Raw genomic sequence first — 21968 nt, forward strand, 5'->3', positions numbered from 1 at the left:
TATGGTTTGAGATTTTTCGTTCTAATAATAATGCGCTGACTATCCCTTTCTCCAGTGAAATATATCCTCTGTTTTTTGACCCCTAAATATCTGCTCCTTCCATCCGATTTACTCTTCTATATTTGAATTGGAAGACGATGCTCTCTCCTCCTGCTGTGTATTTGTGTCTTGTAGACACAGATGCTCTTCTCACTCCTCTATTTGCCCTCTGTTCCGACTTACCCAAACATTGACTCACAGAGTAAAAAGCTGACTCACATACACACTCATGTACACACACAGCTTATGGCTGTGAAGGCAACGGAGCTGAAGTACTGATTTATACATTTCTTTACAATATAACATGTCTTTTTGTTGCACAAATTAAGTAATTGTTTTAATATTCCCCAGCCTGCACCAATAACAATAAAGGTAACTGTCAACATTACTTAGTTAAAACTGCTTTTGTAGCAAATACTTGCATCTGAGCATTTGTTTTTGTTTATTTTGAGCTTTGTTGGGTGAAAGGAATCGTGTCATCTTGCATTTTCCTGCCTGATATCACTATTAGTCATGGGAGGCATTCTTGTTGTTTTGTAACTCAGATATAAAATACAAATATTTTGTGAAATACTTTTTGTTGAGCGCCTTCCATTTCTAATACCTTTGAGATCCTGTTAATTCGTAGACTAGAACCCATTGAAGCTGATTTGATATTCGATTTCCTTTATCTGCCCTTAGACTGACATTTGCCTGAAATTCAGTAACAACTAGCAATTTTTACATCAGTTTGTGTAGATGATGATGTTCTGTGATCTTGTGTTGTAGCTCGCAAACAGGAGATTATCAAAGTCACTGAGCAGCTGATTGAGTCCATCAACAATGGAGACTTTGAGTCCTATGCGTAAGTTTCTTTCTCTCTACATTTGGCTATACTGATTTGCTAATGTCCTTTGCTGATCCTATATTCTTTTTTTTGTGTGAAACAGGAAGATTTGTGATCCTGGTCTAACTTCCTTTGAGCCTGAGGCCCTGGGCAACCTGGTGGAAGGACATGACTTCCATCGCTTTTACTTTGAGAATGGTAAAACATCAACCACTTTGGCTAAATAAAAAAAAAGCTTTTAGCTGCATCATCAGGGCAGTTGTATATGACCTGAAACTGTCACATTTTATAAAATAGATAAATAAAATAGCTAACTGGAGTACCAACAGAATCATCCAGTTGAGAGGGAATTAGTCACAATGTTTACTCGTGCTACTGTTGTCCAGAGCAGTTGAAATGTGTAGTAACCGTGGGTCTGGGGTTGCTCCAAAAGGTGCAAGTATCCAGCTGGCTCTGTACTTAAACTAGAGAAAGAGAATTTGGCCAGAAATTAACAGTTGTGTATTATTCATTCACTTCAGTTTGTTGTTGTTGTTGAAGTTTTTCCAGCTGCTCTGGAGATTTTAAACAAGATAAATGTATTATAACCATGCTTGCTTACATTGGCACGATGTGCTGAATGATCGAATGCATCAGTTGTTTAGTCTGAAGCATCGTGGGGGACAACGTCCTCAGTGAGGAGAACTACTTGTTTGCTCAATTTGTTTGCTGGCAAACAGTTACACTGCACCAACAATACACACTATTAATTCATTCATGACAAAATGAAGTATAATTACAGAAGCCAGCATGTGTACTAAAATCACTAACTCTTTCAGTGAGGTTTTGTCCCACAATCCGGGTCTGAAATTAACTTTTTTCACTGCCTGCCACTGCTGCTAACAGCTAATGTCACTAACTCTCCTCCTGCTGATTTCAACACAGATCTGTTGTTCATAATGAAGCATTATCAGGGAAAAAATAAATTGGTCCCCTCAGGTTAGGTAGCGCCACGCTGTAGAGCGTTTTTTTTTTCTCTCCACCATGGCTTTGGTCTAAAACAAACTGAAACATGATACATGTCCCACATGCATCATTGGGCATGCGGGACTGTGGGAAAGCATCAATATAAGAGGAATTGATAGTCATGGAGGCATGAAAAGCCAAGGAATTAGACAAGTAAGAACCCGTTCTTAACAGGAACTGATTCTCTATTCCCATCTTTAGCACTTTCCCTGTCTGTCAAAGTGGCAGATGGCCTGACGATTTTACCTGTCACTGCCAACAATTTACCCGCATTTGGCGAGTTCATACGTTTCTCACAGTACCATATGCAGGCAGAACATCAACAACAGTTACAGACAAGGTAACTAGAATAGTTCCCACACTACAACAACTGTCCTCCTGCAAGAGCCATTTATATAAATGTAATGATTAATAGATTAGTTGTCAACTATTAAATTAATCAGCAACTTTTGATAATCGATTAATCGTTTGAGTAATGTTTTAAGACAAAAAACTCTCTCTGATTCCAACTTCTTAAATGTGAATATTTCCTGGTTTCTTTACTCCTCTATGACAGTAAACTGAATATCTTTGAGTTGTGGACAAAACAAGACATTTGAGGACGTGATCTTGTGCTTTGGGAAACACTGACTGACTTTTTACACCATTTTCTGACAATTTATAGACAAAACAACTAATTGATTAAAAAATTGACAGATTAATCGACAATGAAAATAATCATTTATGTAAAATGCATGCATGCTACTTTGTCATGACTGAGGATTGTGGGTCAGAATAGCCAGAAAAGCATCTTGGCTTGCATACTGCAAGATACGACCAGATGTCATAGGGCTTCCTGGTATTTTTGGCATACTGCATTTGAAATACTATGTATTTGGACACACTAAATCTTTTTTTCTGGCATACTAAATAGTGTGGTAGTATGGGTATTGGAATGCAGTGCAGGTGTGCAGGGAACTCACTGAGATAACCTAGTGGGAAGATGAGGTAGGGCCAGACCTGGAAACAAACACATGATGTACAGAGAAAAACAAAATATCCAACCTTCTTCATGGAAATCAAATTTAATGAGCAGGGTTAAAACAATATACCATACAAAAAACTGTATTGATATAGATATTTAGTAAATAAGGAAGAGCCCCAACACAGTGAAAGTGGTATGAAAGAGTGTATATAGTGCATTAGTGGGTAGGGGTTAAATTGTTTGTTCTATATCAATGTTCAGTCCTATCAGTTTACAGAACATGTTTGCTGGTACACTACAAGGGCATGGCCGTGGTTATGGACTAACCTTGGAGCAAAAAATCACTAATGAATGACTGCTATAAATGGCAGAGTGTCCTCAGTCAGGGTAAAAATAGTTCAGATAAACCAGATATGTCCTAGAAACCTCAATCACTTGGCGAGCCTGTGCTTGTCCACTATCCAACATCAACATATGGAGACTTTTAGTTCTTCTCGTTTTCACATCAGTTAGTAGACCCTTGGTAGTAAAGTAGGGTCAGTGTTTTTCTTTTGAACAATCATGCAGCTGTATTATAATTTCCCAAATCCAAGTGATTTTATGTATTATTATGTACAATAATAGTGTATAATGATATCCATTATGTGCATTTAATATGTGTTATTAAATGGCATTTCCTTCCTGTAATCAGCCATTTTGTCTCCCGTCCAGCTCTCTCCAAAGGGAACAAGCCAGTGCACACCATCCTCTTGAACCCACACGTGCACCTAATTGGGGAAAATGCAGCGTGTATTGCCTATATTCGACTGACCCAGTACATGGATACCAGCGGCATGCCCCGCACCATGCAGTCTGAGGAGACCCGTGTGTGGCACCGCCGCGACGGCAAGTGGCAGAACATCCACTTCCATCGTTCGGGCTCGCCCAGCATCCCCTCCCAGTAAGAGACAGTAAGAATCACACAGCAGAAAGCTTGATTGAAGAGAAAGAAAGAGAAAGAGTGACCTCCAGTGGTTAAAATGTTCCACCTTACTACAGTGTTGAAACATCACTGTTGGGTGTGGTTACAGGTGCAAAGGAGCACACTTCTGACCACACCCAACCACATCCATCAGTTAGTGGTCAAAGGTGCAACGGACTTGAAACTTTCAACCAGAGAGGGCAGTGAAATACTATAAAGAGAGGCATTATATGAATGAGTGATATATATTATACACACAACACACTCCTGTCTATCTGTATAACAACATGAAATACAGCAAATTAGAATGTACGAGAATGTTCTTGATATAATAATTTGCCGTCAGCAGCTGTTTGCATTTGTAAACATCATTTCACGATTATAGCAGATGAATTGGATGTAGCCTACATTCAAAGATAAAAACCTAAGTGATATCAAGTTGAAATATCATTAAAGAACGCGGTAAGAACAGCACCCGATACGAGGCGTGTCACAAACGGTAAAGGGCAGAAAGTTTGATCATCTTAAATAACTACAACGGATGAATACAAAAGGAACAGTTACATTCGTAGAGTCCTACCATGGTTTGAGATTATTCCAGCTGTGTGTCACGCCTCTTTTATGTTGTGGTTGCCGAAAACACTTCCGCAAAGGATACACCGGTGTATCCTCGCTTATAGCTCCTCCGGAAAGCCTCCTCGAATCTCGAGATGCATTTTTAGGAATTGGGATGTTGCTGAGATTGCTGAGAGCTGAGATCGATTTCCGGGTCACAAGATGAGGAGGCACAAAATGTGAAAATGAGAAGCAGCTACTGTCATTGCTTTGTGTACCCTATTGATTCACATTTATGTTCTCTCTCTCTCTCTCTCTCTCTTTTTTTTGCAGTTAATGGAATATCAACATGTGGTCAAAAAATAAAAAATAAAAAATCCCATCAGCAAATCTTGTAGGGCAGCCAACTAGCCAACCCATGACTGCTCTCTGACCGTTGACCCTCCTACAAGGACATGACATCGCAGGATACAAGTATTAATACATTTTACTGTTACGGCATTTTATTAATGGACATCATTCGAAACCACCACCGGGTGGCTGCACACCGTATTTGGACATTATGAAACAAGCATATTGACATTTTTTTTCTGTTTGTTTTTTAAGATGTTTTGGTATGCATTTTAAATATAAAATAGAGATGTTTAAAAATCTACTACTGTAACCTCTCCCAAAAATTAGTTCAGTATTTTTATGTGTATTTATGTGTGTGCAATACAGAAACATTTGGAAGATCAGAATGTTAAAATTGAGCTTGCTTTAGTTCTGGTGATGTATATACATTGTGATTGTTGATAAAAACAAACATTTGAAATTGCTATTCTTGCTATCAGAGGAATTAAGAGTTTACGTAAAATCCAGTTTATGAGCTACATTTATGTTTGCTATGAGCTAAGTCATTCTGTTTGAATTGTCCGATTTCAACCTATAATACTAATTTAAATGTAAAGAAAAGCAGAGCAGCTTACACTTTGCATCGAGATATGTTTGCCTTTATATCAGTGAAATAAGAAATAAGAGAATGTAGCATATATGTAATATATGAAAATTCAAGACTATTGTGTAGTGCATGGGGGGGAATATTGTAAGTAAGATCATATGAAACTATAATATCTTCTGTTTGATTTGTGAATCACTGACTTGTTTGTTTGCGTTTGTTAATGTTGTGCATCCGTCCTGTCCCAAATGTTTCTAATGTCCTCCAGTATCATAGAACTGATGTAAAAACAATAACACAGTTATGGTTAACATCCAGCGTAAATATCAAAAGCTCATATCTAAGAGGAGGAAAAATAATCTCCTGGTTGCCGAGGCACCCCTTACATTTTGTATAAAAATGAGAAGAAAACAAAATCATTTTTCATAATGTTTGTACTTGTATTGTATGACTGTGTGTAGGGTTTCTGTTATTTTATTCTCGTCATTTCCAGTGTGTTACTTAGCCAATTGCACAGATAAGATGGAGATGATGAAGATGGAGCAAAGGCACTATAGTCTCTACCTTCAGTCTGGTTAAGTGTTAACCTGACGGTTGGGCTAATATGTCCGGAAGCGTCGTAAAAGCATTGGATTGAAGAACGTTGCAGTCAGACGAGGATGGTAAGACAGCAGGGAAGGTGTCAAATGAGAGCTGGACTGTAATAAATGTTGGGATGTCTTCCTTGACGATCAGTGCTTCTACCAACCAGTGGCTTCCTTACCACTGCAGGACAATGCCAGTGTCTTCGTCATCCTTACTGTTTGCTCTTTTCAATTGGTTGGTCTCTTCTTTTGTAAGGGGAAAATATGATAAACATTTCTTTTGACGAAACGTATGATGTCAATGCAATGCACCACTCCTTATACGGTGTGAACCTGTTGCCAGCACGGCAATAGATGGCTTAACATGTTTAAGAAATAAATAAATCAGCTAAAAGGTGTGATAATGAATGAGTTTTACCTTGTTTTGTGTTGCTGGTTGATCATTGTTGCCCTAGTGTGGAGGGATTTTGCATACAGTGCTGCCTAGTTTGACAGTTTGGAGTTTGTGAGTTTTGCGAGCAGTGATTGACCGTTGTGTCTAGAAGGTAACCCACAAATTGTGAAAACTTGCAAAAACGTGAAAAAAATAAAAAGGCGGCCTATCCTAACCTTTAACCATTCGAGGTCAATGCCTAACCTTAACTGATGGAGACTTTGAGTCCTATGCGTAAGTTTCTTTCTCTACATTTGGCTGTACTGATTTGCTTTATGTCCTTTGCTGATCCTATATTCTTTTTTTTGTGTGAAACAGGAAGATTTGTGATCCTGGTCTAACTTCCTTTGAGCCTGAGGCCCTGGGCAACCTGGTGGAAGGACATGACTTCCATCGCTTTTACTTTGAGAATGGTAAAACATCAACCACTTTGGCAAAAAAAAAAGATTTTGGCAGCATCATCAGGGCAGTTGTGTATGACCTGAAACGGTCACATTTTATAAAATAGATAAATAAAATAGCTAACTGGAGTACCAACAGAATCATACAGTTGACAGGGGATTAGTCACAATGTTTACTTGTGCTACTGTTGTCTAGAGTGGTTGAAATGTGTAGTAACCGTGGGTTTGGGGTTGCTCCAAAAGGTGCAAGTATCCAGCTGCCTCCATAGTTGAACTAGAGAAAGAGAATTTGTGTATTATTCATTCACTTCAGTTTGTTGTTGTTGTTGAAGTTTTTCCAGCTGCTCTGGAGATTTTATACAAGAGAGAGTTATTATAACCATGCTTGCTTACATTGGCACGATGTGCTGAATGATCGAATGCATCAGTTGTTTAGTCTGAAGCACCGTGGGGGACAACGTCCTCAGTGAGGAGAACTACTTGTTTGCTCAATTTAATGCCCTGGCAAACAGTTACACTGCACCAACAATACACACTATTAATTCATGACAAAATTAAATATAATTGCAGAAGCCAGCATGTCTACTAAAGTCACTAATTCTTTCAGTGAGGTTTTGTCCCACAATCAGGGTCTGAAATTAACTTTTTTCACTGCCAACCACTGTGGCAGGCAAATATTTGTTTTTGTCTGCCACTCAGAAATGTTAACTGCCTCTTTTGAAATCTCTGCTCTAAATGAAGGAATAACATTTTAGATCTGTTGTCATTCAATGTTCGATATATTTTACATAAAAAATATTATATACATGGTAAATTACAGTGTTCGAATTACACCGTGGCTTCCGGGAGAGCCCTATTTTTCGGGGGTGGGATGGTACTGTACACAGCACTGTACTGTACTTTGTTATTGTCATCTATAGTGGTTGTTTGCATAAAAACACAATTCAAATGATGATTATTTAAATATTTGCTTTGATTAAAAGCAAGCTGCTTAGAGCTAGTTTTAGGAAGTTAAACCAAAAACTTGTTTTTTGTATTTTTATAAGTATTTTTTTTAGTTTTACGAGATTTCATTTGAGCACATCAAGATAACGTTGTAATCTACCTTTGCCCTTGAACGCCTCATAATAATAACTCAATGGCACCTCCGTTAACGTTTGTATCTCCGTTATTTATCCGAGCAGGACAGTGCTGCCCACCGGCTGCTAACAGGTAACCGTACTATCTCTCCTCCTGCTGATTTCAACACAGATTTGTTTTTCACAGTGTTGCATTATCAGGGAAAAAATAAGGTGCATTGGACAGCCACAGCTTAGTAGGAATAGGCTATTGTGTTCTAGGGCAGATGTAGCTAGTCACTGACATGAGAATTTGTGTAATTCATTGTCTAACTGCACTTTGTGGGTTGCAGTAGCCTATTTATATATCATTTTATTTTTGGTTATTTGATGCACATATGAAGCTTTGTATGCTTACTATATGATGTGTTTTCTATTGCGCATGTAATGGTTTTACTCAGGTTTTCTGGCAAGGTTATGTTTTTTATTTTTTTTATTATATTTTTATTGACACTTTGCAACAAACATACACAACATAATTTACAGATCCTGTATACATACACCACCCAACCATGTCTGTCTAAAGTGCCATATTTTGAGATTTGTTAGACACATAAAAACAAACATTGAAAACAACAGTATGAACAAATAGGGAGTGATCTTTTCATTATCATACAATCATAGATTTGTAAAAATAAAATCTGGCCTGTGGGGTGTTACATAGTTGACCCAGTTGTCCCAGCGTGACACAAATAATTCCAGTTTATGGTTAACATATACTGTTATCCTCTCCAATGTTCATCCATGTATTCAGAGTTGGGCTTGCCTGTGATAACCACTTCCTCAAAAGAGCCTTTTTACCAGCTACCAGCAATATATTTAATAAATATTTGTCTCTTTTCAACAATTCTTGAGGCATAAGTCCAAAAAATAAAGTCTTGCATTCCATGGGAACATGACTTCTGAAAATATCTTGTAAGGCATCATGAATCTCTCTCAACAATAATGTTGAACAATCCCCAAAAAATGTGGTAATGATGTGCATTCAGATTTCCACAGTTTCTCCAGCAAGCTGGGAGTTAGGTTATGTTTTTGGTTATTGAATTGGTCTGGTTAAAAGTTATGATTGGGCGGGAAACTGTAACTCAGATCTGGCAACCCTGCCAACAAACACATGGCAACACATGGGGAGGCGTTCAAGATGACGCCGGAAGTAGGAGCGTTTTCCGTCGCGGAGCTTCGGGGGAGGCACAATTCTCGCAAAACTGTGTATTTTAAACAACAAATTGCACAGAAAAAGACTGGCATATGTTCTCTCTAAGGAATTAATTGGCTATCGATGCTCTGGTAACTTTTTGTCACCGGCCTGAGGTGACTAAAGTGAGCAGAACAGCGATGGAAGACAAGAAAAGCGGTTTTCTGAAAAGTCAAGGATACAACTTAAAGGAGGATCTCACCGCCAGAGACAAACAGTAAAGGAGTCGTCTGTAGCTGGCGGTGGAAAAGGTGAGAAAGGACCATTAGAGTGTTTATTGTTGTGTTAAAGAAGTGCATCCTGATGGAGAGTAAAGCTAAAGTAAAGCTAACACGACCTCAGTGTTGTTTACATTGAGATCTAAAGTGGCAGTAGGCAGAATATTTTTGGCATCATTGGGCAAAAATTCCTACGATGGAGTATAAGGGCCACATTGAGGGGGAAAAAAATCAGATTTTATTACGAGAATAAAGTCGTAACTTTACGAGAAAAAAGTCGTAATATTACGAAAATAAAGTCGCAATTTTACGAGAAAAAAGTTGTTATATTACGAGATTAAAGTCATAATTTTATGAGAATAAAGTCGTAATATTACGAGAATAAAGTCATAACTTTACGCGAAATTTTTTTTATTATTACGAGAATAAAGTCGAAGAATTAATAGAATAAAGTCATAACTTGACGAGAAAAAAAGTCGTAATAGTACGAGAATAAAGTTGTAATTTTACGAGAAAAAAAGTTGTAATATATCGAGAATAAAGTGATAATTTTACGAGAAAAAAGTCGTAAAATTACGAGAATAAAGTCATAACTTTACAAGAAAAAGTCGTAATGTTACAAAAATAGTCATAAATTTACGAGAAAAAAGTTGTATTATCACGAGAATAAAGTCGTTATTTTACGAGAAAAGTCGGAATATTGCGAGAATAAAGTTGTAATTTTACGAGAAAAATCGTAATATTACAAAAATAAAGTCGTAATTTTACGAGAAAGTTGTTATATTATGAGATTAAAGTCATCATTTTATGAGAATAAAGTCATAATTTTATGAGAATAAAGTCATAATATTACGAGAATAAAGTCATAACTTTACGAGAAAAAAAGTTGTATTACGAGAATAAAGTCGAAATTTTACGAGAATAAAGTCGTAGAATTAAGAGAATAAAGTCATAACTTGACCTGAGAAAAAGTCGTAATAGTACGAGAATAAAGTCGTAATTTTACGAGAAAAAAAGTTGTAATATATCGAGAATAAAGTCCTAATTTTATGAGAAAAAAGTCATAACTTTACAAGAAAAAGTAATGTTACAAAAATAAAGTCATAACTTTACGAGAAAAAAAGTCGGAATATTACGACTTTATTCTCTGAATAGTACAACTTTTTCCCCCCGTAAAGTTATGACTTTATTCTCGTAATATTACGACTTTTCAAATATGAATCAATGTTCTGTTACTGCAATGCATATTTCACGCCTAAAATGTTTTCAGAAACATCTTGTAGTGTATTCTTTAGTTGTAAAATGAGAAAGTGTGCTCCAACTGGTGGGCGGTGCTTGGTTTTTCCTCAACTGATCTCAAAATGGCTGCCGGGTCACAAACGTTCTCATTTTACAGCTAAACAGTACACTACAACATGTTTCTGAAAGCATTTGAGGCGAGAAATAGAGAGCCAAAGTCACGCCCTGTCCGGTGGAGCCCATGGGACTTTATTTCAGAAAATATATGAACAGTAGTCAACGGAGAGACAGATATTTCTTATCCCGTTTGAATCCCACACAGGATGTTTGTCAATGTAAAAGATCATTTTTCAAGTCAAGAAAGTGTCAGTTTGTCCTAGTATCATTTAGTTTTGTGTGAAACCGCTCAGTGAACTCCATCTCTCGTCTCGGACAAATGAGAAAGTTTGTGACGTGGCATTGTAAAATCTGTTGAAGGAACGCCACACGTCACATGACCAGAGCACAGCCAATAGGAACACTCTCTCAATGAAATGACCTGTGATTGGTCAAAGTCTCCCGTCACGCCTGAAAACAGCCATGATGAGGTGCAGAAGTCTAGTTATTTCTCAGAACATGCTGAAAGGTTATTATGGAACTTTTGCCCAGTGATGCCAAAATTATACTGCTGACTGCCACTTTAAGGTGCAAAGAATCAACGTGTTATATTCTGATGAATAAGAGCTTAATTATAAGTTTCATACTGATGAGATATTGTATAAATTGTCTTTCTGTTGTGTCTACAAGTGCCAAGCATATGAGAGCTTCTTAAGAGTAAAGCTCCTTTTTTATATCACAAAGGTGAATGTGCTGATTTTCATTTTATCCAGGAAACTCAAGCATGTTCAACAGATTAATCTTTTTTAGAAAATCAGTGGGATAGGGAGATGTGGTTTTCCAATGTCAGTAATCGATCAGCAGGGGTCGCCATTTTAAAGGATAAATTTAGAGGACCGTTATTGCAAAGTGAAAAACTCAAGTCTGTGAGATGGATTATTTTACTTTTTAATTTAGAATAACAATCAATTTAATCTGATTAATATTGATGCCACCAATAATAAGTTTAGTAATTTAGCATTACTCCAATATATTGAGTCAAAAGTCTGTCATCTTTATTCAACTTATCTCTTACTTTAAGGCTAAAGTAATATGGAGACTGTATATGTTATTTAAATACATTTTCTTTTTTTAATGTGCTACAATTTGCCTCAAAGTCTGACTATTATTCTTAGAATTGTAGGCAGATGCCAGATCCCAGTGCCACAGAAATAAGTAATTTAGTGTTTCCTAAAAACTAGGGGTGGGAAAAAATCGATACACATATGTATGGCGATTTTTTGTCGTTACCAGCTGCGTTGTGTTTAATGTTGAACATTGAAACCATACAAAATATTTTTAATTCAATGGCCTTTTTAGCTTGTACTTTTTAACTATGTACTTCTTGAAAATTAATGACATTGAAATGGAATTAGGATATGGTCTATAATAGACATGAACATTCAGACATCATTCAGTGTGATTTACTCTTCCCAAAAATATCATTATCTCTGATGTCCAGAACTTCAGAATACCTGAAGCTGACATTACAGCCTCTTTAAGGAGCTCATTTGTCTTCTTTGTTGGTTCCCAGAGAAAAGACATGACGTGTTGGGGGAGGAATAGCAGACTGGATGGAGATGAGGACATCAAGGTGAGGAGAAGTGGACCTGAAAAACACTACCTTCTGTACACAGCTGGGAACTGCAAAAGCCGAACGACATGATTTTTATATTTGAATGACTGTGTTCTGTGATGTGTTTTTTTTGCATCTTCATCCTCCAGAATACGCTGAAGGAGCAGCTGGAGAACCACAGGGAGGCTCATCTTTTCACAAAATCTTTCAGCATACTATACCATGACTTTTTTTCATGAAATCTTTCGACATGCTATACTATGACTTTTTTTTTAATGACATTTATTCAACATTCTATACTATGACTTTTTCCATCAAAATATTTCGACGTACTATACTATGACTTTTTCATGAAATTTTGCGACATTCTATACTATGACTTTTTTTCATGAAATTTTTCAACGTACTATACTATGATTTTTTCACGAAAATGTTCGACATACTATACTATGACTTTTTATCATGAAATCTTTGACATACTATACTATGACTTTTTCTCAAAAAATACTATCGACATACTGTATTGACTTTTTTTGACATTATATACTATGACATTTTTTATTTTTTCCACATAATATACTATGACTTTTTCATGAAATCTTTCGACATAATATACTATGACTTTTTCCATCAAAATATTTCGACGTACTATAGTATGACTTTTTTCACTAAATGTTTGACATACTATACTATGACCTATTTCACGAAATGTTTCGACATATACATATATATATATATATATACACGTATATATACATATATTGTATTTATTTATTTTAGATTTATTTTTTACATGTATTTATTCATTATCAAATTGTATTTATTCATTTCCTTTGCATAAATTGCATAAATTTGGGGATATAAATAGGGGGGAAATGCAAAGGGATTATCTTGCAAGAATACAAAAATAAATACATACAATTTAATAATGAATAACTACATTTAAAAATAAATGCAAAATGAATAAAAATAAATGCAAAAATAAACATACATTTAAAGTTAATAAAAATAAATAAAATGGGTAGATAGATAGATAGATAGATAGATAGATAGATAGATAGATTCCTCCACTATTGCATTACCTCTAAGGCCCAGCTGGAGGGTCGCAGAGATGGTGTTGTATTGTACGTTCAAGTTAGCAAGTGAAATGAACTGTACAAATTCACAAGACATAACAAGATACAACGCTATACATTTGTAGACTTTTATTCTCTATCAGCCATAGACACACTGCAGCCATTTTATTTTTGTCTTTTTGAATTTTGATACAGTAATACATGCCCTTATAGATATTTATATATGCATTGTATATGTATATAACTGTCATCATCACAGAAAAGGGATGCTGATTCTTCAAATTAAAAGCATACCTGTCACAGTGAACTTCCACTAGTTTGCATTTTACATTTTTCTAAATCACAAAGTAAAACAGTGACAGTGAAATAAATACATTACATGTTGTAGATACATACAGTAGCGATGCTCAGAGCTGTGAATAATGGTATGTTTAAGCTCTCAACCTGCCTGATTGCGCGTGTGCCTGGTGTATCATTATCTTGTATTTATCATCTGCCTTCGCCAAAATGAAACTCTGTGGCTAAGATATACTGCATCTCATATCCTGTGCACAAAAAGCATGGGAGGTGCTCCCTCCTGACATTCAGGAGTGCAAATGCAGTTTGTGTAAAATAAATATTTCTTTTCTTTGCTGACAGAAACTGGCACACACTCATTCACTCACAAACACACACACAGCACACGAACTGCAAACAACTGGTCCAACACTTGTTCAAAAGAAAAACACTAAGTTTAACATTAAATAAAGCAGAAAACACCTGATCACCTTGCCACAAATGTCTGACTCTAAAACAGCTGTGATGATCTTATTCACCAGTGGCAAACAAAAATTAAATAAGCTATCTATACTTACTAGTAAAGTAAATTCAAAATCTAAAATATACTTTGACATCTTTTAAAAAACAGAGTTTAAAATCAGCTTATAATAATTCGCACAATACCTTCTCCAAAACCAGCTGATAATGCCGTATCTAGCTCACATTGTTAGATACAGTACCCAGAGTACAACCTCACTCACACAGTCAAGATCAACAATTTAAGAGAAAAAGATGAATACAATTAAACATAACGTGGAGAGAAAGACGTACAGAAGGGAAAGAGAGGCAGAAGGGCAATCCATAGAACTACAAAAGCAGTCAAAGCTAGGATCATAATGACAGATGTTGATTAGTCATGCCTGCTCTACTTCACATGAGTGATTATTAATTCCTAGGCTACGGATGTCAGTAATGTCTAGATTATAGATAATATATAATTCCCAAAGACATAGCCTACACAAAACACAGCAGCAGCAGCAGCAGCAGTTAAATTCAGTGTCGATACAGTCTGGTTTTCTCTGTGTGACATCTTAACCACCTGAATCGAGAGCGCGGAGAGGCTAGTACATTGAGTGAGACCGTTTTTAAGTAAGGAATATCTGAGAAAGTTGTGAGAGGCAGTGCAGTGTGAGAGATATTGTCTTTCAGTCCGAGCCCCTACTCAGAGAGTAGTACCGGTATTTTGCAGGTAAAGTGTTCTTTACCTTCAGGAGGTTTGTAAGTTATTTGATGTGAATTGAATTCCTCTGTTTTATATGTGTTTCTTTTGTTGCTCTACCACAGCATCAAGACAAAAAATATCAATTCATAAATGGAAATTTAAAATGAATCAGGAAAAGAAAAGAAGGCTTTCTTTGGTCACAAAAAGGCAAAACAACATCAGAACATGAAAAGAAAATCATGAATACTTTATACCAGCCAGGGAAGAAAACTAATTGTGAACAAAAAGGTTATCTTCCAGGACTTAAATGGGAAGACAGTGGTAGCTTTGGGGTGCCGTGGTGCACATTAGGATTGCATGTGGCTAATGCATAGGATTAGGGGGGACTTTAACATGGGCAGAGCCGGGGAGTTGGGGAGAGTGTTACACATTCTTCTACTCTTCCTTCTCCTCTTCGTCCTCATCGTTGTCCTTCTTTTCTTCTTCGTAGGAGCGGTGAAAGAGCTGGTGGAGATGCTGCTGGAGGTCACGTGGTTTTGACCCTTTTCTGGGGTTGTCCACTTGCTCTAGAAGGACCTGTTTGCGCTGCCCAGCTCCCTTCACCACTGTTCGTCTGTGGGTGCGACCTTTACGCATGTGGGCCCTAAAGAGGCAGCAAGGAGGGAGTGGAAACAAATAAGAGGAAGACAGGTCAGCATCATCAAAAAATGCACTTTAGGCTCTGCGGGAATTCAATTTAAAAGGAACAAATGTTGATATACTTGTAAGATAGTATGTTATGGGAGGGAAACAAAACACCCACAAATCACATCATGCTTTGTAAATCCAGCATTCAATTGTGATCACGTGCACACTGCATATCTACTTTATAGCTGCAGAAACCTGAAGATTGTGTTATAAAACACTTTAAACAGGCTAATGTGGTGGCACGTTCATGGCAATACACATAAACTGACACCCAACAACTAAAGATGGGTGAAAATTTCAAGGAAAAACAATCATTAAGTGTCCTTTTTAAGGTGTTGGGGCAAAGCAACTTCAGTGCTCCTTGGCCAAGATTCTCCATGTCTCTGGACCTCTACAATTTGGATGAGATCTGCTGACTGCAACGGTCAAAGCATATGATTTACATAATTTTCATGGACCCCTGCCCTTCAGGGAAGAATTTACATTTATGTTGCTTATTTATTAAGGGGTTTCCTTTAATTTGTGTACACCTGTTTGTACCTGTGTCTTATCATTAACAGCCTATCTTTGTGTTGCATTGCCTCCTGGTTAGCTCCTTTATTATGTGGAATACTTAAGGCTATCTGACACATACAGCATGCTTGTTCCGGCTTGTCTCGCTGAGAGGCTTTAGGTATCAAAATACATAACAGTACAAAGTAAACACACAAATTTATATATCGCCTGGTTCATTGTATTTTTTATCTGTCTTTGTTTTAAAAATAATGTAAGTATTTTACAATACGCTGCTTGACAAAGTGTTTAATGATGGCAATATTAGCAAACATCAGTCAATATTAGTAAAACTGATAAACCCACAGCACTTCACACTCAAACAGGTGCACTCCAGCACTCACACACCTCCTGACCACAGTTCCATCTTCTTTGAAAGTCTCTCTTTCTACCACATGAGGGAGCTCTGTTCTGCTAAAACCACTTATATAACCTAGTGCCTGATGGCATGAAATGGAGAAAACAGTTTCACTTAATTTGGAATGATTTAATTATAACAAACAAACAAAAACAAGACTTGGTACCTATCTGTATGCATGTGAGCTACACTATGTGCAATAATGATGACAAGGTTATGAACAAACCTGTTTGAAGTCGTCTTGGGCCGAGGGGAGATCAGAGGCCAAAGACGGATCACCCTGCTGTGTCATGGTTCTTTCACCCTCCACCACTGTTGTCCTTTCTACGCGACTGACCTTACAACCTTCAGCTGTCTTCTGAGTTGATGCTGAGAGACCCTCACATTCAGCAAAAGTTACCTAAGTCAGAAGAAAAAGTTATTAGTTCATTGAGAACTAAGATCATGAGAGAAATCACTCTGTTTGGCGGTTCAGCTTAAATAAATCAGTGCACAAGAAGAGAAACGGACGTGATGAAAGCAACCAAACAAGTAAAGTCAAGAGGAAAAACGCCACTTTGTTTCATGTACGTATCATAACAACAGCTTGTATATACGCTGTCCCTGGTTCTCCGGTTTCCCTTTTTGAATGACAAATACAGACTACTGCTACCTGCTAGCAGGGAGAGTTATTTTATCTCACGCAGGCGCAGAACGTCCTTGCTAACTGGCCGTCAACTGTGGTCTTTGCGGTGTGTTCGAGTGCAACTTGTCGGTCAAAACAAAAGCGACGTGAGGCGACTAAACAGGCGGCTTTCATCGCTGCTAGTTCTCTGATGTCGGGTTGGTGTGTCTGGTGCTTAATTGTCTTTTATATACTACTACCAATATAAATGTTGTAATTTCTGGTATTTTCTGTTAAAACAAGTTTTGTAAGACTATAATAGTGAACACACAAATAATATACAGTACACGCACCTCTGTGTGGTCTCCCTCACTCTTCAGCACAGTCCGTTTCACCACCTTAGAGTATCCATCTCCCTCTGCCATACTGATGGACCCCTGGGGAGCTCCTTCTGATGACACCTCTTCACGCTCCACACCGTCCACGGAAACACACTTGCGAATAACTTTACGCGTAACCTGAGGAAGATCATATTTTTAAAGACTGTTAGGTGGTAAAGTATTTGTTTAAAGAAAAAGGTAACCAACCACATTACAGAAACCAATGCTGTCTGTCTCTAAATGAAATGGAGCAACTATGCAACAAAGAACCTTAATTATTGCTCACACAAATTCTTTGTTAAGCTCTACTGGCTGTTTTCACTACCACTTTAAATACTATCATGTGATACGTGCATGAGAGCTTACATCGAATCTTGCTTTACCTTTTTGACAACAGTGTGTCCGTTTTCATCCTTGTACCTTTCTTCCGTCACTGACTCGGTGGGGAGGTCAGGCATTTCATCAGCCTAAAAGGGAAACAAGACAAACAATCATCAGGAATGCTAACTTGGGTCAGTGTAATGTTTATGTGTTTAATTCTCCACAAAAAAATGCATACACGTTAGTGAAAAAATAGGACAAAAAACACATTTTAGGTGGTAATTCGGTGACAGAATAGGGAGTTTGGGATACAGGAAATAAACTTGCATTTGTCAAAAACAACAACAAAGAAGTGCTCACAGCAGCATAAAACATCTCCATGAGGTTCAGCCATAAATGCAAATCAAGTAGCAGGTTTCTTGTAGACCCTAAATTAATCTGCAAACACACGTTTTTCACACATTTTGACGAGACTAAGCGCTGTTAGACAGTAAACATTTGAACTTGACAGTGAAGACCTAGCCTGGTTAAAGTTGCAGTCTGTAAGTCACACCCTCCATGCTCATTTAAAACGCCATAAATCATGCTAAATCAGATACCTGAATGACAACTCTCCTTCGCACTATTCTGGTGGTCAAAAATTCATCATCTGAACTTTCTGACATTGATCCGAGCTCTGCGGTGATCTCCTGACCAAGCAACACAAATCCATTAAGATTCAATAGATGACAATATATGAATGCTATGTTTGCAGCAAAGCAAGCAATAAGCAGAGTGATATGGTGCACTTTCCGTTGATTTTCGGTATTTTACAATTCATCTTCAAGTCTTACATTGGAAAGTACAACATGACAGTCTGTAACTTGGAAAAATGGTTGCAAAACATACCATGCTTTCATTTAATTATTGCTGATGAAACAAACATCTAGCTTATGTTATTAATGTGATTGATACAGCTGGTTACAGGCAGCACAGTGACATGCTGAGTTAGGACTGGTTAAATCTAAAATCAAAATAAAATAAGGGTTATGAGGAGTTTTAGATCCCATCCATGTGGCCACAGGGTTAGCAGTCATTCCTCTCTGAAGCAAATATAATATTTGGTTAAGCTCAGCTCCGGGAAAAAAGCTTGCAGGTTGGGGTGGTTTACCAAATCTCATCTTACCCTTGCCAGAGATTTAACAGTATCATCATATGCCCCAATTTCACAGACAGGATGTGGTTGTGAAGCCTCACACAAGCTGAATTCCTCATCTGATGCTTCTGAGTCGTGCAATAATTCTTCATTCTCTTCCTGTACATTATACAGAGGCTCATGGATAAAAGGGGCATCCTCATAATCTTCACTTCCAGAGGACAACAGGACCCCTCGATTCCCCATTTCTAGCACTCTAGAATGGCTGAGATGATCCTGGGGATGATCTCCAATTGACTTGGTACTTGCCTCAGGTTCATCAGGCTCAGTCTCTGAGAAATCTGATCCAGCCTGTATGCAGTCAAAGAAAGGCTCTGGGTCCGAGTATTCAAAGGTTGGGCTGTCTGCACCACTATGCACAACGGTTGTGGTAGAAGTGATCTCTTCATACCCAGGTGGGATGTCGTACTCCTCATCGGAGGGTGATGAAGTTGTCTCTGCTTTGGGTTTAACTAGACAGGGCTGAGAGGCTAAACAGTCTACTGGAGTCAGAGATTCTTCTGAATGTTGTCCAATGGTCCTTGGCCTATCCTCATCTGAGGAGGTCTCCAAGTTCTCTGGGCAGGGGAATGGCATCAGTTCCTCAAAGCTAAAATGTCTTGCAGATGTAACGGTCTCCGGAGTCAAATCAGAAATAGACTGAGGAGAGACATATTCAGTCTGATTGGCTTCACCGAAAGTTGCCTCCCATAAAGTTGAAAGTTGATCTTGGATACTCTGTGTTGATATTTCTTCTGTCACACCCACTGAGTCTTTAGATGATGTAGCTGATTCAAGTTCTTCTTGACTTTGAAGAATGTCAGTTGTAGAATCTTCCTCATGAAGATTGGCCAGATGTTCCTCAAGTATGTCAGACGGACTCTTTTGGGGGAAAGACACTGAGGAAAATGTCTCGGTAGCATTTTCATCATATGTGCTGGACTGGAATATGTCCACAGGAAAACTTGAGTTCAATGATGATCTTTTGGGAGATTCTGGAGTTGAAAGGGACTCATGAAGATCAGCCAGATGTTCCTCGAGTATGTCAGACTGACTCTTTTGGGGGAAAGACACTGAGGAAAATGTCTCGGTAGCATTTTCATCATATGTGCTGGACTGGAATATGTCCACAGGAAAACTTGAGTTCGATGGTGATCTTTGGGGAGATTCTGGAGTTGACAGGGACTCATGAAGATTAGCCAGATGTTCCTCAAGTATGTCAGACGGACTCTTTTGGGGGAAAGACACTGAGGAAAATTTCTCGGTAGCATTTTCATCATATGGGCTGGACTGGAATATGTCCACAGGAAAACTTGAGTTCAATGATGAACTTTGGGGAGATTCTGGAGTTGAAAGGGACTCATGAAGATCAGCCAGATGTTCCTCAAGTATGTCAGATGGACTCTTTTGGGGGAAAGACACTGAGGAAAATGTCTCGGTAGCATTTTCATCATATGTGCTGGACTGGAATATGTCCACAGGAAAACTTGAGTTCAATGATGATCTTTGGGGAAATTCTGGAGTTGAAAGGGACTCATGAAGATTAGCCAGATGTTCCTCAAGTATGTCAGACGGACTCTTTTGGGGGAAAGACACTGAGGGAAAGGTCTCGGTAGCATTTTCATCATATGTGCTGGACTGGAATATGTCCACAGGAAAACCTGAGTTCAATAATGATCTTTGGGGAGATTCTGGAGTTGAAAGGGACTCAAAAGGTGATACAGGGCTATCTTTACAACTACCAAGGCTTGATTTTGCACTTGTCTCAGAGGTTTTTGTTAGATCAGGAGTGACTGAGACTACTTCAGGTTCATCTTGAACGGATGTCTGGAAATGTGCAGGCTCTATGACTGCTACATTTGTGTGGTCAGTATCTTCTGCAAGCTGTGTAGCAGATGACATGCTGACTCTCAGGTTATCACTTTCTTTTTTAGGGCATTGATCTTCAGGTGAAAGGTCTTCAAAATCAAAATTGTAAATCTGATCAACTTCAGGGCTTTCATCACTGAATTCTGACAGAGGTAGGTCAAGTGTCTCTGGACTAAATTTAAGTTTCATCTCCTCCAGATCTGACAGCAGCTGGTCAAGCTGAGGGGACCCAGACTCTGGTGGTGTTGGATTGGACTCTAAGGATATGATGACTTGCTCATCTGGACTTTCTTGGGCTGTTTGACTGAGGGTTTCTGGGGTCACTGAGCTTGGTTTAGCTAAGCCAGAATTTTCACTTTGTTTGGCGATGGACAGCTTTTCATCTTCTTCCTGTGGTGAGCTACTTTGATTGGTCAATGTGATTTCAGATAGTGTTTTACTTAGGTCAAAGGTACCTGGAAGTTTTAATTCTAGTTTTTCAGTGGAAAGTGTGCTTGAATCATGTGCCAAAGAGGGCGTCTCAGTTGGAGAGACCTGACTCTCTTCTAAATTAATTTTATTTTGTTTTGAAGATTCTGAAAGATTTGTCCTGGAAGATGCTGTTGATACCTGCAAGAAATGATACAATGGAGTGGGAAAAAAATGTAAATAAACATGATTTATGATTTCTTTGGTGATGAATGAAGCATGCATTTGTCAGGCTCTGGTTTTTATACATCAGAGCAGTGTCTCAAATGAGGAAATTCACTTGTAGCCCACTTGCATTTAGGTCACTGCAGCAGTATCTTATATATGGTAATAACATTTATCTTGCAGACCACATACAATTTAAAACGCATTACATACATGTAATGACTGGGTGAGATATTGTAAAATTAGTCCTGATAACATGTTTGGGAATATTACATTGAGAACATCACTGACAACACTATATCATTTTACAATAATAAAAGCAGGGTACAAGTGAACTTGAGTCAAAATCAGGATTTGGTGTAACATGAAGGTGGACATGCAACATTTTACACTCATTCAAGTTAAGTGTTCGCTGCCTTGTCATAAAATAAGGGCAGGAAGCAGTGCACTTCCCATGACAATGCTAAACCCACAATTTAACAGTATTTGTCACAGTCAAACGCTACTACTGTCTGTTGTACTGCTGGTCTGCCCCATCTCCCAAAAAGTAAATAATTCTGTTATTACAGTAATGACAACAGCCAACAGATCACTTAATTAACATAATTTAACATTTTGAAAAGCATATTGCAATATTATAAAAAGTGT

General features: G+C 37.9%; 2 protein-coding genes and 1 long non-coding RNA gene across 17 annotated transcripts in view; 2 read left to right on the forward strand and 1 right to left on the reverse strand.

Moving 5' to 3' along the window:
• The window catches only part of camk2d2 (calcium/calmodulin-dependent protein kinase (CaM kinase) II delta 2), a 45341-nt gene extending 39058 nt beyond the window's left edge, over positions 1–6283 (forward strand). For 2 of the 7 annotated variants that reach the window (XM_074630174.1, XM_074630176.1), the window contains exons 17-21: positions 391–411; positions 808–883; positions 969–1063; positions 3546–3774; positions 4684–6283. In XM_074630174.1, coding sequence (XP_074486275.1) covers positions 391–411; positions 808–883; positions 969–1063; positions 3546–3774; positions 4684–4687 — 425 coding nt within the window. In that variant the 3' untranslated portion in view covers positions 4688–6283. Of the gene's footprint in view, positions 1–390; positions 412–807; positions 884–968; positions 1064–3545; positions 3785–4683 lie in introns of all 7 variants that reach the window. The other 5 variants (XM_074630179.1, XM_074630177.1, XM_074630175.1 and 2 more) reach the window with 4 other exon arrangements.
• A 2648-nt stretch (positions 6284–8931) lies between these two features.
• On the forward strand, positions 8932–21706 carry LOC141764731 (uncharacterized). Of its 3 annotated transcripts, XR_012593302.1 has the most exons (5): positions 8932–9269; positions 12145–12204; positions 15233–15432; positions 20886–21082; positions 21260–21706. It is a non-coding gene; the product is annotated as an uncharacterized LOC141764731 (long non-coding RNA). The 3 variants fall into 3 exon arrangements; XR_012593303.1 differs by lacking the exons at positions 20886–21082; positions 21260–21706 and adding an exon at positions 15762–16265 and having other exon boundaries at positions 8934–9269; XR_012593301.1 differs by lacking the exons at positions 15233–15432; positions 20886–21082; positions 21260–21706 and adding an exon at positions 12336–13249 and having other exon boundaries at positions 8935–9269.
• The window catches only part of ank2a (ankyrin 2a, neuronal), a 90944-nt gene continuing 82352 nt past the window's right edge, over positions 13377–21968 (reverse strand). For 2 of the 7 annotated variants that reach the window (XM_074630187.1, XM_074630182.1), the window contains 7 exons: positions 18810–21296; positions 18244–18333; positions 17707–17790; positions 17297–17461; positions 16566–16739; positions 16330–16421; positions 13377–15385 (listed from right to left, as the gene is read on the reverse strand). In XM_074630187.1, the coding sequence (XP_074486288.1) occupies positions 15178–15385; positions 16330–16421; positions 16566–16739; positions 17297–17461; positions 17707–17790; positions 18244–18333; positions 18810–21296 (3300 nt within the window). In that variant the 3' untranslated portion in view covers positions 13377–15177. The remainder of the gene's footprint in view (positions 15386–16329; positions 16422–16565; positions 16740–17296; positions 17462–17706; positions 17791–18243; positions 18334–18809; positions 21297–21968) is intronic. The other 5 variants (XM_074630188.1, XM_074630186.1, XM_074630183.1 and 2 more) reach the window with 4 other exon arrangements.

This window comes from Sebastes fasciatus, chromosome 3 (assembly GCF_043250625.1).
Source record: "Sebastes fasciatus isolate fSebFas1 chromosome 3, fSebFas1.pri, whole genome shotgun sequence".
NCBI classification, from domain to species: domain Eukaryota; kingdom Metazoa; phylum Chordata; class Actinopteri; order Perciformes; family Sebastidae; genus Sebastes; species Sebastes fasciatus.